The following is a 19,389-nucleotide window of genomic DNA, read 5'->3' as shown; positions in this document are numbered from 1 at the left end:
TGAACCTAATTACAATCAGGATGCCACCCCATATAGGTCAGAACTTCACTCCACAGCCTCAAAGAAAATTGCAAATATTGAGAAAAGACTTTTTGGATTTGCTTAACTCACTCAGGCATCTCTCACAAGGTAAAGGTTTAACTGCTGAGGCTCAATGAAGAGGATTCTCTCCCTCTTGCTAACTCTGTAATCTTCATTTGGGGAATTAAGGAAAATGCTACTTTAAGAATTGACAATGTTCTACTTAAAACATTAACTGAAATGTAAAACTGGATGCTCTACTAGAACCATGATTAGATTTTTTTCTCTTTTTCCTAGAACCTGTTTCATGTTTCCATTGACCATTTCTACCTGACTGATTTTGCATGTTCAGTTCTTTAATAAACTTGTATATATATTAGGGTTATATTGCCTCATGTAGTCTTCTGTACCACCTGCATGAGAACCTGGCTCCTTTCTCCCTTTAGTCATGGAGTATGTTATCGAAGATTGGTCGACTGTCTAAATATAGGGGAAGAATTATAATCCATCAGAGCTTAGAGTTGTAATTATTTCACCTTCCGCAACTCTTAATGTTCGAAACAAAACCCAAAGTTCTACATTCTGGAGATTATATGGTTATAATATCAGATCAAAAGCACTCTGCAGTAAAGAATAAATACTGAGAGGATGTTTTCCCTCATGGAGGACAAGAGGGCATAGTCTCAAAATAAAGGGCTGTCAGTTTAAGACTGAGATGACGAGGAATTTCTTCTCTCAGAGAGTTGTGAGTCTTTGGAGCTCCTTGCCATAGAGAACTATGGAGGACAGAGTCCTTGTGTATATTTAAGGCTGAGATAGATAGATTTTTGATGAGTAAAGGAATCAAGGCTTACGGGGAAAGGGCAGAAAAGTGGACACGAGGAACATTGGATCACCCATGATCCTCTTAAATGGCAGAACAGGCTTAAGGAACTGAACGGCCTACTTGTGTTCCTATTCCTTGTGAGCCTATGGTCTTTTTTCTCCCTGGAACATTGGCCTGCAGCATTTTGTTTTAGGAAAGTGGGTGTTGATGATTATGGAACTGACCCCAGAAAGAATATGGGGCAGCACAGCGGTTAGCACTGCTGCCTCACAGCGCCAGGGACCCGGGTTCAATTCCCGGCTTGAATCACTGTTTGTGTGGAGTTTGCACGTTCCTCTCTCTCCGCGTGGGTTTCCTCTGGGTCCTCCGGTTTCCTCCCGCAGCCCAAAGATATGCTGGTTAGGTGCTGGATTCTCCCTCAGTGAACCCAAACAGCTGATGGAGATTGACGACTAGGGGAATTTCACAGTAACTTCATTGCGGTGTGAATGTAAGACTACCTGTGACACAAAGAAATAAACTTCAAGGTTAGATTAGGTGGATTAAATTGTCTCACTGTGTCCGAAGATGTGCAGGTTAGATGGGATTTAGCCAGGATAAATGTGCAGGGTTACAGAGAGGGCCTGGGTAGGAAGCTCTTTAGGAGGGTTGGTACAGACTCGATGGGCCGAATGGCCTCTTTCTGCACTGCGGATTCTCTGGTTATATCAGTACTCCAGCAAGAGACGGTTGGAATCTGGGAGAAAACAGGAGCAAGCAGGCCTCAGCTCCCCCGCTCTATCCACACCGAACCGTTTGGTGGACAAGGCTCTTCCCGCTCGCCTCTCCCGCCCCCCCGGGTGCCCAGGCCGGGACGCCGCGTCCTTAGCGACCGCCCGGGCAACCGTCATGGCGGCCGCTGGCCGGGCATGCGCAGTGCCGGCCGAAGGGTCGGACAGGAGCATGCGCAGTGGGGTGCAGCGCGGGGCGGAGCGTGCGCAGTGGGGCGAGGCGCGGGGCGGAGCGTGCGCAGTGGGGTGAGGCGCCAGGCGGAGCACGCGCAGTGCTGTGAGGCGCGGGCGGCGCATGCGCAGTGCTGTGAGGCGCGGGCGCGGAACATGCGCAGTGCGGTCAGGCACCAGCCGGAGATGGAGAGTGAGGTGGGTTTTGCTGCGGATTGATTGTATTTATTTAATGGGCTCAGTGGCCACGGCAGGACCTCCGGCTCCCATTGCCTTGGTTCAGTTTAAATCCCCTGTCTCTTTTGGCTTGATCAGCACAGCAGCCTCGGTTTTTCCTGCAGAGGCTGTCCGCAGGATCAGACTGACTTTGTGAGGCAGGATCTTGACTGGAAAGTCTCTGTGAAGGGATGTTAGGCCAGGTGAGGCTTCAACAAGCTTCACTGATGCTGCCAGAGCCCTGTGTTTATTTCATAGAAACTAGAAGCAGGAGGAGGCCATTCAGCCCTCTGAGCCTGCTCCACCATTCATTTTGATCATGTCTGATCATCGAATTCAATTTCCTAATCCCCCCCTTCTCCCCCAATATCCTAATCCCCCCCTTCTCCCCCCTCTACCCCCCTATACCCCCCATCCTAATCCCCCCTTTTCCCCCAATATCCTAATCCCCGCCTTCTCCCCCAATATCCTAATCCCCGCCTTCTCCCCCAATATCCTAATCCCCGCCTTCTCCCCCAATATCCTAATCCCCGCCTTCTCCCCCAATATCCTAATCCCCGCCTTCTCCCCCAATATCCTAATCCCCGCCTTCTCCCCCAATATCCTAATCCCCGCCTTCTCCCCCAATATCCTAATCCCCGCCTTCTCCCCCAATATCCTAATCCCCGCCTTCTCCCCCAATATCCTAATCCCCGCCTTCTCCCCCAATATCCTAATCCCCGCCTTCTCCCCCAATATCCTAATCCCCGCCTTCGCCCCCAATATCCTAATCCCCGCCTTCTCCCCCAATATCCTAATCCCCGCCTTCTCCCCCAATATCTCCTGATCCCCGCCTTCTCCCCCAATATCTCCTGATCCCCGCCTTCTCCCCCAATATCTCCTGATCCCCGCCTTCTCCCCCAATATCCCCTGATCCCCCCCTTCCCCAATATCTCCTGATCCCCCCCCCTTCTCCCCCAATATCCCCTGATCCCTTTAACCCTATATCTAATTTCTTCTTGAAATCAGACAATGTTTTGGCCTCAATTACATTTTGTGATAGTGAATTCTGCACACTCACCACCCTCTGGGTGAAGAAATTTCTCCTCACCTCCATTCTAAAAGATTTATCCCTAATCTTCAAACTATGACCCCTAATTCTGGACCCCCCCCCCCCCGCAATCGGGAACATTCTTTCTGAACCTACCCTGTCTAACCCTCTTAGAATTTTGTAAGTTTCTATGAGATCCCCTCTCACTCTTCTAAACTCCAGTGAATATAATCGTAACTGACTTAATCTCTCCCCATATGACAAACCTGTCATCCAGGAATCAGCCAGGAACAAGCGTGGTAAACCATTCACTGTACTCCCCCTATAACAAGAATGTTGTTTCAATAATTTCTGTCTTGTCCCAGTGAGTCGGACACTCGCCTCTGAGTTAAAAGGTTCCAGGTTCAGGGCTCAGTCCAGCAACTTTGCACCAAGTTCCAGGCTAACCCAGAGCCACACTGAGGATGTGCTGCCTTTTGGATGAGATTTCAAATCAACCTCCCACTTCCCCCTCTTAGGAGTGTTTAAAAGTTCCCAGGGCTTTTTTTTTGACCAAGGGTCATTTAGACTCAAAACGTTGGCTCTATTCTCTCCCACAGATGCTGTCAGACCTCCTGAGATTTTCCAGCAATTTCTTTTCATTTCAGATTTTCATCTGCTTAATTTTGTTCATTTCTCAAAAAAAATGAATTATCTGGTCATCATCACATTGCTTTTTGTATGATCTTATTATTTGCAAATGGACTGCTGTTTCTTTCATTATAACGGTGATAATGTTTCAAAAATATTCCAAATTGGCTGTCAGGATTGTGGAAGACACTTTTTTATTCATGTGGATGGTCTCCTTATGTAAACATAGAATTCTACAGTGCAGAAGGAGGCCATTTAGCCCATTGAATCTGCACCAACCACAATTCCACCCAGGCTCTATCCCCATAATCCCATGCACTTACCCTAGCTATCCCCCCGACACTAAGGGACAATTTAGTATGGCGAATTCACTTAACCTGCACATCTTTGAAGTATGGGAGGAAACCAGAGTGCTCGGAGGAAACCCACGCAGATATGGGGAGAATGTACAAACTCCTCACAGACAGGGACCCAAGCCGGGAATTGAACCCGGATCCCTGGTGCTGTGAGGCAGCAATGCGATCCACTGTGCCACTGTGCTGCCCATGCAGTAAACATGAAACTGTAGCTTCGCAAGATCCACACCTGGCCAGGGAAAGTTAGGCTGCAATCCATCTGTCTTTACACTTTATACCAAATGTGAAGGGAAAATGCCAAGGATGCATAATTTGTAACCAGAGAGTAGTCTGGAAAACATAACATGAAAATGTTTGGGAATACAGCACAATCTGCATTTAATTGCATACATGTATACCTCCTCCCCCTTCAGACAGCCTCTCCATCAAGGCTACAGTTCATATAGAATCGTACACAGCAGAAGAGGCCCTTCAGCCTATCAAGTCTGCCCTGACATGTGAGAAACACCTGTCCTCCCATCTAATCCTATTTACCAGCACTTGACCCGTAGCTCTGAATGTTATGATGTGCCAAGTACTCATCCAGATACTTTTGAAAGGATGTGAGGCCCCCTCCCCCCAACCTGCTCCTAGGCAGCACATTCCAGACCGTCACCACCCTCTGAGTGAAAAAGTTTTTCTCCACATTCCCCCCCACCCCAAACCTCCTTCCTGCCCCTCTATGTCTGTTGGCTGATGTATATGAGTTGTTTTTGATGACTCTTAACTGGACTGAGCCGCATTCTCGTGAATTACAGGTACCACTGGAATTATCCTGCATTGTCTCTGCTGGTCAGCTTTCCGTTATTCCACACTTAAGTAAAACTATTTGAAGGTAACTGAGATATTCTGGCATTGTGCCTGATAGTTTAGTGATTCAGTGCAATTTTGGGTAGTGTGAAATTAATCCCAAGTGAAACTATTCTTGTTTTGAGGAGCACTTTCATATCCCACTTTTATCCCAACTTGTAGATGTGCAGGAGTTTGTACCTGTGTGTGAGCCTAAACAATGGTCTGTTCAGCCATTGAGTGCAGCGTTCAGTCCTGTTTCCCACCCCCCCCAATATCAACACCCAGTGAAGCAAATGTTTTAAAAATGTGTCTTGGAGTTACAAATAACTTTGAAAAGCTTCTGAGCTGATAACTGTATAACTGACTGAAAGATGCATTCTGGAAAATTTGTTCTCCAGGGCTGCAGGATGACACAGTACAGGAAGAGGCCTCATTGTGCCTGTGCTGACTCTTTGAGAGAGCTATCCAATTAATCCCATTCCCCTGCTCTTTCCCCATAGTCCAGCAAATTTCCTCCCTTCAAGTATTTATCCAATTTTTTTTTGAATGTTGTAATTGAACCTGCTTCAATCATCCATTCAGTGAATACTTTCCATATCAGGGCAGTTCACCATGTAAAACATTCTCACAGAATAGAACGGTTACAGCACAGAAGGAGACAATTTGGCCCATCCAGTCTGTCCTATCTCTTTTTACTCAGCTAGTCCCACTTCCCTGCCTTTTACCTTGTAGCGCTACAAGTTTTCTCTCTTCAAATAATTATTCAATTCCCTTTTGAAAGCCCTGATTGAATCTGCCCCCACCACACTCTCAGGCAGTGCATTGCAGACCTCAATAACTCACTGCGTAAAAAAGGTTTTCCTCATGACACAGTTGATTCTTTTGCCAGTCACCTTCAATTGGTTACCTCTGGTTCTTAAGCTTTCTGCTAGTGCTTTCCAACTCTGATAGCATCATAGAATCCCACAGTGCAGAAAGTGGCCATTCAGTCCGTCAGGCGTCCACCGACAACAATTTCACCCAGGCCCTATCCCTGTAACTCCACATATTTACCCTCCTAATCCCCCCGAATCTGAAGCTCAATGTAGCATGGCCAATTTGAATTCAATAAAAATCTGGAATTAAAAGTCTAATGATGACCATGGAACCATTATCGATTGTCATAAAAGCCCACCCGATTCACTAATGTCCATTAGGGAAGGAGATCTTCCATCCTCACCTGGTCTGGCCAACACGTGACTCCGAATCCACAGCAATATGATTGATTCTTAACTGCCCCTCAAGGGGCAGTCAGGGATGGGCAATAAATGAGATGCCCACATGCTATAGAAGAATATATTTTAAAAAATCAACTTAACCCGCACATTTCTCCATGGCAGCTCCTCATAGAATTATAGAATCCTACAGTGCAGAAGGAGGCCATTCAGCCCATCGAGTCTGCGCCAGCCACAATCCCACCCATGCCCTATCCCTACATCCCGTGCATTTACCTTAGCTAGCCCCCCTGACACTAAGAGGAAATTTAGCGTGGCCAATCCACCTAACTCGCACATCTTTGGACCCTGGGACGAAAATGGAACATACAAAGGAAACCAATGCAGACACTGGGAGAATGTGCAGAATCCATGCAGACAATTACCCGGGCCTGAAATTGGGTCCCTGATGCTGTAAGGCAGCAGTGCTAACCACTGTGCCACCCAGACTTTTTCCTTTCTCCTCCCAATCTTTTATTTTCCATGAGGAACAGTCTGAGTTTCTCCAATCTCGTGTAATATTTTCTGCAGCTTCTCTAAAAAGCCTTTCCTAAATTTTATTAATACTCCTCCAGGTGTCTCTGTACTTGCAATCTCTTGTTGATAACAATTTAGTTCATTCTTCCCATTAAAAAACATCAGCTCATGCTTCTCTATTTAAATTTCACCTCCCACCTGTCTACCCATTTCACTGTGTTTTATTTACTTCATTTCTGCCTTTGACATCATTGAAAAACTTTGCAAATAGCAAGCCATTAACATACATATCAAAGAGAGCAGTGATCACACTGTCAACTGTTGGGGGAGTACAACATTACACTTCCTTCCAGTCTGATAAATAACTGTCACCACTACCATTGAGTGGTGCTCAGGAGAAGAGTGATATTAGATTCAAAACATTAACTCTGTTTCTCTCTCCGCAGATGCTGCCAGGCATGCTGAGTTCATCCAGTCTTTTCTGTGTTGTTCAGCACAACTCACTGCTTCTGGTCCCATTAAGAAGTCTCACAACACCAGGTTAAAGTCCAACAGGTTCATTTGGTAGCAAACGTCACTAGCTTTTGGGGCTCTACCCCTTTGTCAGGTGAATGTGGAGTTCTGATCACAAACAGGGCATATAAAGACACACTCTCCGTTTACAGAATACTGATTAGAATGCGAGTCTTTACAGCTAATCAAGTTTTAAAGATGCAGACAATATGAGCGGAGATAGCGTTAAGCATAGGTTAAAGAGATGTGTATTGTCTCCAGCCAGGACAGTAAGTGAGATGTTGCAAGACCAGGCCAGTCATGGAGGTTACTGATAGCGTGACATGAACCCAAGATCCCGGTTGAGGACGTCCTTGTGTGCGGAACTTGGCTATCAGTCTCTGCTCAGAGACTCTGCTGCTGTGTGTCATGAAGGCAGCCTTGGAGAACGCTTATCCAAAGATCAGAGGCCGAATGCTCGTGACCGCTGAACTGTTCCCCAACAGGAAGAGAACACTCCTGCCTGGTGATTGTCGAGCAGTGTCCATTCATCCGTTGTCGTAGCGTCTGCATGCTTTCCCCAATGTACCATGCCTCGGGACATCCTTTCCTACAGCGTATCAGGTAGACAATGTTGGCCGAGTTGCAAGAGTATGTACCGTGTGCCTGGTGGTTGGTGTTCTCGTGTGAGATGATGGCATCCCTGTCGATGATCCAGCAGAGGTTGCTGTGTGGCTGGGTTGTGTGGTGTCGAGGTCACTGTTCTCCTGAAGCTGGGTAGTTTGCAGCGGACAATGGTCTGTTTGAGGTTGTGCGGTTGTTTGAAGGCAAGAAGTGGGGGCATGGGGATGGCCTTCGCGAGATGTTCGTCTTCATCAATGATATGTTGAAGACTCCAGAGAAGATGTCGTAGCTTCTCAGCTCTGGGGAAGTACTGGACAACAAAGGGTACCCTGTCCACCGTGTCCCATGTTTGTCTTCTGAGGAGGTCAGTGCGGTTTTCGCTGTGGCGCGTCAGAACTGTCAGAACATGAAGATGTTGGCATATTGAGGTGCACATGTGGTCCCCATGCACAGGTTTGAACAAGACTTCTTCACAGCTCAGGGCCTTCAACCGATGCTATAAACTCGATACATTGATGACATTTTCTTCCTTTGGACTCATGGTGAATAATCACTGAAACAACTATATGATGACATGAACAAGTTCCACAGTGGGAAACTGCACCAACCTCCTCAGAAGGTGGACAGAGTACCCTTTGTTGTCCAATACTTCCCCCCGGAGCGGAGAAGCTACGACATCTTCTCCGGAATCTTCAACATGTCATTGATGAAGAGAAACATCTCGCCAAGGCAGAGCCCCGAAAGCTAATGGTATTTGCGACCAAATGAACCTGTTGGACTTTAGCCTGGTGTTGTGAGACTTATTACTGTGCTTATCCTTGTCCAATGCTGGGGTTATCCATACTAGATCGGGCAAAAAGCAAGCGAGCAGTAGTAACAAGGAACTCACTAGTTAGAGACACGGACAGGTGTTTCTGTGGTGAGACTCCAAAATGGTGTGTTGCCTCCCTGGTGCCAAGGTCAAAGATGTCTCTGAACGATTGCAGGACATTCTTCAGGGGAAGGATGAGCAGCCCAATCCAAACTCAGCTCCCCAATCATAGCTGTTGGTAAAACAGTCAATGCTTCAAGAGAAAAGTCAGAATAGACAACTCTGGAGATACAGTTCATGTCTTGTGAAACAATTCTTTTGATTTTTAAAGCGTTTAAATCTATTTTGGACATTAATAGTTTTAGTCACTGAGGAAAGAATAATAGGATAAAAAGAAGTTCAGAAAGCATTATGAGAGAATGTAATATATTTCCCAGTAACAGATTTATCGTGGCATCAGCTGGTGAAAATGTGGACATGTAACCTGAAAAGATTCACACAAAAAATGGAACAAGATGTGCCTGCGGGAGATTCTGAGGCTCAGCAGCTGCCACAATAATGTATTTTTAAGCAGTTGCAACACATTGTCTCTTATAGGTAATCGCAACGACACCACCACTGACCTGTAACATGGAGGAGCAAGTCAGTCAAACCAGCAGCCCTGAAAGTGGGACCCACCTGTCCAATGTGAGTGGCTTCTCACTGGGAGAGGCGATCGTCCAGAGAGCAAAGCAGGTAATGCCACGGGGAAGGGAATGAACAGATGTGACTGCAGGGTGACCAAAGCAGGGGATTACATATTGAAGGAGACTCTACCTTCAGGAAGGACTCTCAACTAAAATTTAAAGTTTATTTATTAGTGTCACAAGTAGGCTTACATTAAGAACATAAGAAATAGGAGCAGGAGTAGGCCATCCAGCCCTTCGAGCCTGCCCCGCCATTCAATAAGATCATGGCTGATCTGTCGTGGCTCATTTCCACCTTCCCACCCTCTCCCCATAACCCTTAATCCCCTCTCTTATCAAGAACCCATCAACCCGCTTCTTAAAAATATTTAGCGAGGCAGCCTCCACCACTTCAACGGGCAGAGAATTCCAGAGATTCACCACCCTTTGAGTGAAGAAGTTCCTCCTCAACTCCGTTCTAAACCGCCTCCCCTTTATCTTGAGACTGTGCCCCCTAGTCCTACTGTCTTTTTTGAGCGGGAAGAGTCTCTCCACCTCTATCCTATCCATCCCATTCATCATCTTATACGTCTCAATGAGATCTCCCCTCATTCTTCTAAACTCTAACGAGTACAAGCCTAGTTTATTCAGCCTCTCCTCATAGCTCAACCCCCTCAACTCCGGTATCAGCCTAGTAAACCTCCTCTGCACTCCCTCCAAGGCCAAAATATCCTTGCGCAGGTGCGGCGCCCAAAACTGCACACAGTACTCCAGCTGCGGCCTCACCAGTGCCCTATACAGCTGCAGCAAGACCTCCCTACTTTTATATTCAATCCCCCTCGCTATGAAGGCCAGCATCCCATTCGCCTTCCTGACCACCTGCTGCACCTGCAAGCTGGGTTTTTGCGACTCATGCACAAGGACCCCGAGGTCCCTCTGCACCGTCGCCTGCTGCAGTTTTTCGCCACGTAAGTAATAGTAAGTAAGTAAGTAAATACATTAACACTGCAATGAAGTTACTATGAAAATCCTCTTGTCACCACACTCCGGTGCCTGTTCGGTACACTGAGGGAGAATTTAGCATGGCCAATGCACTTAACCAGCATGTCTTTCAGACTGTGGGAGGAAACCGGAGCACCCGGAGGAAACCCACACAGACACGGGAAGAATGTGCAGACTCCAATCAGACAGTGACCCAAGTTGATAATCGAACCAGGTCCCTGGTGCTGTGAGGCAGCAGTGCTAGCCATTGTGCCACAGCACCGCCCCAACTGCCCTTGGGCAACTAAGGATGGACAATATGGGGGCCAGCCAGTGACACCCATGTCCCATGAATGAATTAAAAAAGGTCACGCTAAAGGGCAAAGGAGATGAGACGGTGCTTTAGTAAAGGATAAGATCAGTAGATTACTGAAAGAGGATCTTAGATGGTAAGAACAAGATAGCGGATCAGTTTGGGTGGAGCTAAGAAACAGCAAGGGGCAGCAATCATTGGAACAGTTATTTAGGCCATCAAACAGCAGTGGCAATGTAAGGCACCGTATCAATCAGGAAATTAGCAATGAATGTAAGAAGGATAATACAGTAATCATTGGCAGACTTTAACTAACACATACACTGGGTAAATCTAACAAGCACTAATGTTGAGGAGGATGATTTGCTGGAATGTCTGTGAGATACTTTTCCAGAGTAGTATGTTGGAACCAACAAAAAACAGATTATCTTGGATCTAGAATTGTACAAAGAGAAGGCTAATAAATCTTGTAAAAGAACCCTGAGGAAAGAGTGACAATAATGTGATCAAAGTTTCCGTTAAGTTTGAAAACATTGTGGTTTGATTTAAAATTAGTTGGTAGACAGGCAATGACTGGTCTTTGCAGAATGGACACGTGGTTTACAACAAATTACAGTTATCAAAGGCTCAAAACCCCAACAGGAAAAGTGACTCAACTGTGGCTAACAAAGGAATTTAAAGATGGGACTTTGAAAGGGTTGATATAGGAGGAGAGCGTAAACAGTTTGGCTTATATTCGTTGGGGTTTAGAAGGATGAGAGGGGATCTGATCGAGTATATAACATTTTAAAAGGGATTAATGAAGTAAATGTAGACCATTTCCCTTTGTGGGGCAATCTAGAACACCAGGTCACAGGTATAGGTTGGGAGGCGGTAGATTTAAAACTAAGATGAGGAGGAACTAGTTCTCACAGAAGGTGGTGAATTTATGGAACTTGCTGTTCTATAGCACGGTGAAATCTGAATCATTAAATGGTTTCTAGAGGAAGATAGATATATTTCTAATAATAAGGGGATATGGGGACAGATAGGAAGGTGGATTTGAGACCAGGGAGAGATCAGCCATGATCTGATAGAATGGCGGAGCAAGGCCAAAGGGCTGAATGGCCTACTTCTGCTCCTAATTCCTATGTTCCTATGTAAAGTTGCCAAAAAGTAGTAAGCCTGAGGATTAGGAGCGTTTTCAAATTCTGCAAAGGACCCAGAAACCGATAAAGAAAGGAAGAATAAAATATGGAATTAAACTAGCAAGAACCATAAAGTGAACTGGAAAAGATTCTATAGCAGGCTTCAGCAACTTTCTCACTTGGGGATGGGGAACACATTTCCATTTGTTCCTCATTCATGGGGCCAATCAGCAAATTTTGCAAAAACAAGGTTTAGCACAACATTAACCTAAACCTTTAAAAAGCAGCACTGAGAAAAGGACCAATTCACTGAGCAAAAGTAAAGCAATGTCAGAGTTTTAAATCTACCGCTTCTCAACCTATACCTGTGACCTCTTACTAAATTTTAAAAAGAGTAATTAATAAAAATGATCAGTGGGTGAAAGGGTTGGGGGGTGTGTGCGTGCGTGTGTGTGAGAGAGAGAGAATGTGTCGGTGTGTGTGTGTGAGACAAAGGGTCGGGGGTGTGTGTGTGAGAGAGTGTGTCGGGGTGTGTATGTGTGTGAGACAAAGGGTCGGGGTGTGTGTGTGTATATGTGTGTGTGAGAGAGTCGGTGTATGTGTGTGAGACAGAGGGTCGGGGGGGGGGTGTGCATGTGTCAGTGTATGTGTGTGAGACAAAGGGTCGGGGTGTGTGTGTGTAAGGGTCAGTGCGTGTGCCAGACTCACCCTCTGTCTCAGGGTGCTCAGTACTCGGCACGACCACTATCTGTGCGTGTTGGTGCATAGAACATGGGTGTCGCTGGCTGGCCAGCATTTGTTGCCCATCCCTAGTTACTCTTGAAACTGAGTAGCTTCAGAGGACAGTTGAGAGTTAATCATATTGCTGTGGATCTGGAGTCACATGTTGGCCAGATGGTAAGGACGGCAGATTTCCTTGTCTAAAGGACATTAGTGAACCAGATGGGTTTTTCCGACAATCGACAGTGGTTTCATGGTCTTCAGTAGATTCTTAATTCCATGTACCTTTTATTGAATTCAAATTCCACCACCTGCTACGGCGGGATTCATAAGAACATAAGCATAAAGAGCAGGAGTAGGCCATCTGGTCCCTTGAGCCTGCTCCGCCATTTAATAAGATCATGGCTGATTTGAACCTGGGTCCCTGGAACGTTAGTGTAGTGATAATACCACTGGACCAGTGGTATTCTCACTTCCCTTGTGAATGGGCCTGTGATCATTTCAGCCCTGAAAAGTACCCAGCCTATCCCAGATTACACTGGAATCTCAAAGGCTTGACCAAAGACTGGCAGATCTATCAAACTGCATATTCCTTCCACTGTAAGCTTAGTAATCCCTAAGGTAGGGACATGTTCGACAAAACTTTGTGGGTCGAAGGGCCTGTATTGTGCTGTAGTTTTTCTATGCTTCTATTAGTAAGATAGAGGGTTATAGGTAAACCTAGTAATCTCTAAGGTAGGGACATGTTCAGCACAACTTTGTGGGTCGAAGAGCCTGTATTGTGCTGTAGTTTTTCTATGTTTCTTCTATGTTTGCAATAGGCAAAGGTCAGACTGTACCCAACCAGTCCATGTTGCAAAACTCAAACACCAGTGCCCAACAGTAGATGTGACTCTGCAATTGGACAACAGTAATCCTGTGTGCAGTGCTGACAATGGTTGTCCATCTGGCTTGCAGTGTGGCACTTTTGTGTGTACTGGCAGCTACATATGACTGCACAGGGTCCTGTTCTTTGCAGGTGGAAAGAACATGTATATACATTGCGACTATCCCAACTAAACAAAATAAGTGACTGTCATTCATTGGCTTATTCCTCAGGGCAATGCTTTGAACAATCAGAGTCAAGATGCCTGGTTTAAATTTTCCACCAATGCTCAGCATTTCTCTGTCAGCCACCATTCATGTATTCTCCATGGCAACACCTCATACAATCATAAAACCCTACAGTGCAGAAAGAGGCCATTCAGCCCATTGAGTCTGCATCGATCACAATCCTACCCAGGTCCTATCCCGTAACCCCATGCATTGACCCTAGCTAGTCCCCCTGAACTAAGGGTCAATTCAGCATGGCCAATCCACCTAACCCACACATCTTTGGACCGTGGGAGAAAACCGGAGCACCCGGAGGAAACCCACACACACACGGGAAGAATGTGGAAATTCCACATACACAGTGATTGAGGCCGAGTCCCTGGCGCTGTGAGGCAGCAGTGCTAACCATGGTGCCACTGTGTCGCCCAATCAAACCTCTACTAATCAACACTCTTAGACAGTTTAAAGTTGTAGTTTCCTTTGACATTGGTAATCTTGTGATTTTCCTAATACCATTTTAATAGTAATCATTTTAGGTTCCGTTCTGTCATTAGCCCCTTTCTGGTCTGTATGTTGTATCTTCCATTGTGGAGAGAGTCCAAATATTAGTCTGATGTCTCTGTCATTACCTCAGTCCTCATTATAATTTCACCTGTCTCACCCTCTAAGGGACCCGCTGATATCTGCTGGAGTCTAGCAAAGGGGACTTTATTGAAACACGTATTGACGATGTGAACGTGAAAAGGGAGATTCCTCTTGTGGGAGAACATAGAACTAAGGTCACTGCTTAAAAATAAGGGTTGTCCATTTCAGACACCCTCAGAGGGGTGGAGGTCTTTGGAATCCTCTTCCTCAAAGATAATGATGGGAGCAGATTCTTTGAATATTTTAAGGCAGACCTGGATAGATTCTTCATCAGCAAGGTGAGGTGAAAGGTTATTGAGGGTTGAAGTCAGAATCAGGTCAGCTACGGTTTTATTGAATGGCAGAGCAGGCTCAAGGACCCGAGTGGCCTACTCTTAATTCGTATGTTGACCCATGTTTTTGCATGAAAGCTCAGTTTACACAGTTACTCCTTATAAACCAACCCGAAGACTCTCTCCATAATTCTGGCTATTTTCTGTGTTTTTTCTACAAGTTTTGAGAGCACGAATAAATTAAAGGAAATACTTGTAGTTCAGTTCAGAACAAAACGTGCAGCAATCGATGGAGGTCTATCCAGTAATGAAAGCATTCGATGGGCTAGACTTGGAGAAAATATTATCCCTTGCGGAGGAGGGGGGAACTAGGGACCATAAATATAAGATAGTAACTAATAAAATCGATAGAAAATTCAGAGAAATGTCTTCTCACAGAGAGTGGTAAAACTTTGGAAAACCCTACCAAAGGCAGGTAAATAGCTTGGATGCCTTTCAGGGGAAGTTTATGTAATGAGGCGGGTAGAATTAGGGACCTTGCGGTGAAGGATCCTCTTGGAGAGAGTGATCATTGTATGGTGGAGTTTCTGTTGCAGATGGAGGAGGAGAAAGTGGGTTCCCGGACACGCGTCCTTTGTTTGAATAGAGGGGAGTATGGTAGGATGAGAGAAGAATTGGCGAATGTGGACTGGGGGAGCGCGTTGGAAGGTAGGTCTGCTGAGGAGCAGTGGAGGATCTTTAAGGAGATCTTTCTTGGTGCTCAGCAGAAATTTATTCCGATGGTCAAAAAGGACCGTAGGAGGAGAGGTAATAAGCCGTGGATAACGAAGGAGGTGAAGGAAAGTGTTAAATTAAAAGCGGAGGAATTTAGAGTAGCTAAGAGCAGTGGGCGAGAAGAGGATTGGGAAAGGTTTAAATGTCAACAAAGATTGACAAAGAAGTTGATAAAGGAGGGTAGGAGAAGCTATGAAGCTGGGCTAGCACTTAATATAAAAAAGGATAGCAAGAGTTTTTATAAATATATAAAAAGGAAGAGGCTGGCTAGGGTGAACGTTGGTCCTTTAGAGGATGAGAAAGGGGACCTAGTGGTAGGGGATGGGGATATGGCTAAGTTCTTGAATAACTTTTTTGTTTCTGTCTTCACAGAGGAGGACGTGAATAATTTGCCGGGTGTTAGCGATGGAAAGGTGGTAGGACTGGAGGGTCTTAATGACATTACTGTTACTAGAGAGGTGGTGCTCGACAGACTGGAGGGGCTGATTGTGGACAAGTCGCCAGGACCGGATGGAATGCATCCGAGGGTTCTGAAAGAAATGGCGGAGGTGATAGTGGATGCCTTGGTGGTTATTTTCCAGACGTCGCTGGATTCCGGGGAAGTGCCGGAAGATTAGAAAACGGCTAATGTTACGCCGTTGTTTAAGAAGGGTGCCAGGCAAAAGGCGGGGAATTATAGGCCGGTTAGTTTAACGTCTGTTGTAGGTAAAATGTTAGAATCTGTCATTAAGGAGGAAATTGCGAGGCATCTTGAAGGGAATTGCTTGATAGGGCAGACGCAACACGGTTTCATTAAAGGGAAGTCGTGTCTGACAAATTTACTGGAGTTCTATGAGGATGTGCCTAGGGCAGTGGATAGAGGAGAGCCGGTGGATGTGGTCTTTCTGGATTTTCAGAAGCCGTTTGACAAGGTACCTCACAAGAGACATATAAGATGATGAATGGGATGGATAGGATAGAGGTGGAGAGACTCTTCCCGCTCAAAAAAGACAGTAGGACTAGGGGGCACAGCCTCAAGATAAAGGGGAGGCGGTTTAGAACGGAGTTGAGGAGGAACTTCTTCACTCAAAGGGTGGTGAATCTCTGGAATTCTCTGCCCGTTGAAGTGGTGGAGGCTGCCTCGCTAAATATTTTTAAGAAGCGGGTTGATGGGTTCTTGATAAGAGAGGGGATTAAGGGTTATGGGGAGAGGGCGGGAAAGTGGAACTGAGCCACGACAGATCAGCCATGATCTTATTGAATGGCGGGGCAGGCTCGAAGGGCTAGATGGCCTACTCCTGCTCCTATTCCTTATGTTCTTATGTTCTTAAGTAAGCACATCAGGGAGAAACAAATAGAAGGATACGCTGATGGGGGTGAGACAAAATAAAATGAGAGGATGTTCTTGTGGAATTATCGAATCTGTACAGTGCAGAAAGAGGCCGTTCAGCCCATCGAGTCTGCACCAACCCTCCAAAAAGCATTGTACCCAGGTCCAAACTTCTGCCCTGTAACACCGTGCATTTACCACTGCCAAACCACCCAACCTGCAGACCTTTGGACTGTGGGAGGAAACCAGGGCACCAGGAGGAAATTGACGCAGACTCGGGAAGAATGTTCAAACTCCTCACGGACAGTGACCTAAGCTGGAAATCAAACCTGGGTCCCTGGTGCTGCGAGGCAGCAGTGCTGACCACTGCGTCACCCCGTATGTTGGACATCACCATGTGCATGGACCTGTTGGCCAGTTATCCTGTTTCTGTGCAGTGGAAATGTTGGAACTGTAGGCTGACTTGTGCCTGTTCCTGAGATATGCTGTGCTCTCTGTTTTCTCCATAGGAACACGAGTCTGAGCTTCAGCTGCAGGCAGCAGCAGAGACCGGGGAATTGTGTTCAGTGCCTGTGTCTCGGCTGCTGCTTACTGGTACAGAGCACCAGCCGAGTCTGGAGGAGTTCCCCACCATGGAGGAAGGGACGATCACTGCGAATGAAGAATCGATGAGTACCCAGGGGGACTTTGGAAAACACCAACCCAGACAAGTGTTTGGTAAGTGACCTGAAGATGAGAAAATCATGGGCACTCAGATCCCGGTGAATGAAAGGATCGCTGCTTTGATGGAGTTGCTTTAAATGATGTTTTTCCTAGAAATTTTAAACTGAATAAATAAAGGGGGGAGGATGCAGGTGTTGGAGTTCAGGAGGACTGTCAGATATTTAGTGGGATTAAAGTAAGCGCTGTGATCCCCATGGTAACTAACAAATCATTAGCTGTATGCTTTACGGCTGCAATTCAGAGCATGATGAGAAAAATGGTCAAACTGATATGCTAGCTTCAAGACATGCCTGGACATGCCTCAGGAATATAGAAGTAAGCAGTTCTGACTACAGAATTACAAAGTCAGGCTAATAACAGAATAAACAACACAGGAGGAGACCATGTCTCACGACTAACACAAGAAGAGATTATCGCAAGACGAGATCATGCCTTAATGTGGTGATAGCCACATTTGTGACCAATGGTCTGCAGCTAGCGGTTATTTTACAGGCCTAAGAGAAAGGGTATAAAAGGGACTGGTGATTCAGTGAATCATCAGTGATAACTGCGGACTAGCCTCCGCAAAGAAGATCCCTAAGCTACAGGCAAGAGAATGACCTTTGTATGGCAGTGGCCTGGCCAGCTACCTCAGAATGGGTAAGAACAGTTTTTCTCTGGTGATTTAGTTATCTACTAGTGTCAGCACGTAGATCTTTAAGGGTATCCTTAATACTGCGATTCTATAAAGCATGATTATGTTAGTTGTCTGTGTTTTTGAGGTTCTGCGTAGACTCTATCCACTAATCTAGTAATAAAGTTGAAATTGTGACAAATTTCACTTGTGTCTGTGGCTCTTTGTTTGGCCACGGAACAGGGATTCAACAGTGAACAAAATCAAAAGAGCCAAATTTACTGAATAACTCCAATGAGAAGCCAATGGACAAGATTTCACTTTCTATAACTCAATTAAACAAGTCACAATGAACTAAACATAAATGAATAGACCGAGCATGGCTAATGTATATTGTAAGATACGTTATATAATAAATGGCAGACACAATAAAGATCTATTGGATTTTTTAGATGGGCCACTCACTATATACTGCACCCATCTCAGAATTCAAAGCTCTCATTTTCATCCAGTAAAATTTCAGCGTCTTTTCAGAGAGCCAGAGAGAGGTGAATCTGTGTAGCTCTTTGCCACAGAAGGCTGTGGAGGCCAGGTCATTGAGTGTCTTTAAGACAGAGATAGATAGGTTCTTGATTAATAAGGGGATCAGGGGAAAAGACAGGAGAATGGGGATGAGAAAAATACCAGCCATGATTGAGTGGAGGAGCAGACTCGATGGGCCGAGTGACCTAATTGTGCTCCTACGACTTATGGTCTTCAAGATTTTAGCCACTGATTCTCACTTAGCAGAATAATCTCCCAACAGCGCACTTGTCAAGATCCTTATTCGCTGTGGTGGCATGGATTCGCCATTATCACTTTTACCCAGACAAACCCTTGGGATTAACCATATAGCCAGGTCTGATCAAGCAGTCTCTTTGAAATAACTGCAACAGCAGCAGTAGCTTTACATTTGCTGGCTCCTGGATCCATGCTCCATGTTGTACCACCACCACCACCTCGAGAGGTTTTGGGCGTCATGTTCCAATCCTCTCTGGCTACAGAGGACTGGCAAATTCATAACATTATTAACGCTTTGCTTTGACAAAGGGTCACCTGGACTCAAAACATCAGCTCTTTTCTCTTCTTACAGATGCTGCCAGACCTGAGATTTTTCCAGCATTTTCTCTTTTGGTTTCTAACGTTGTATATTGATTCAAAAGGGAGAAAAATTCAGATCACTCAATTAAAAGCTTCTTGGCCGAGACTTGGTGACAGGAAAATTACTGCAATAAATTCTGAGGAACAGTATTTATCCTCATTTAGAAACAGAGTTTAATCAAGGACAGTCAGTGTGAATTTAAGAGAATGTTGTGTCTGCTTAATGATTGGATTTTTTGAACCGGCATAAGGAGGGCAGTATGTTTGAGTTGTCGAGATGAAATTTAACAAGTCTTTTGACCAGGTCCTACGTGGCAGACTGATCAAAAAGTGGGATCCAAAGCAAAATAGCAAAGTTGAACCCAAAGTTGGTTCAGTGGCAGAGAGTAAAAGGTTGATGTGTGTTGGATTTTGTGTGGAAGGCTGTTTCCAGTGAGATTCTGCAGAGCTGGCTATTCGAGGTATATGTCATTTGAACTTGAATGCAGCAGAGTATGATTAAGGAAT

General features: G+C 45.5%; 1 protein-coding gene across 3 annotated transcripts in view; it reads left to right on the top strand.

Moving 5' to 3' along the window:
- The first annotated feature begins 1,958 nt into the window (after nucleotides 1-1,958).
- Nucleotides 1,959-19,389, top strand: part of alms1 (ALMS1 centrosome and basal body associated protein) — a 66,151-nt gene continuing 48,720 nt past the window's right edge. For 2 of the 3 annotated variants that reach the window (XM_080190386.1, XM_080190299.1), the window contains exons 1-3: nucleotides 1,961-1,986; nucleotides 9,106-9,243; nucleotides 16,916-17,123. In XM_080190386.1, the coding sequence (XP_080046512.1) occupies nucleotides 1,975-1,986; nucleotides 9,106-9,243; nucleotides 16,916-17,123 (358 nt within the window). In that variant the 5' untranslated portion in view covers nucleotides 1,961-1,974. Of the gene's footprint in view, nucleotides 1,987-4,817; nucleotides 4,895-9,105; nucleotides 9,244-16,915; nucleotides 17,124-19,389 lie in introns of all 3 variants that reach the window. The other variant, XM_080190474.1, reaches the window with a different exon arrangement.

Source organism: Carcharhinus amblyrhynchos, chromosome 1, assembly GCF_965287045.1.
Source record: "Carcharhinus amblyrhynchos chromosome 1, sCarAmb.v2.hapA, whole genome shotgun sequence".
In the NCBI taxonomy this organism is placed as follows: domain Eukaryota; kingdom Metazoa; phylum Chordata; class Chondrichthyes; order Carcharhiniformes; family Carcharhinidae; genus Carcharhinus; species Carcharhinus amblyrhynchos.
This window is presented reverse-complemented; position numbering and strand designations above follow the sequence as displayed.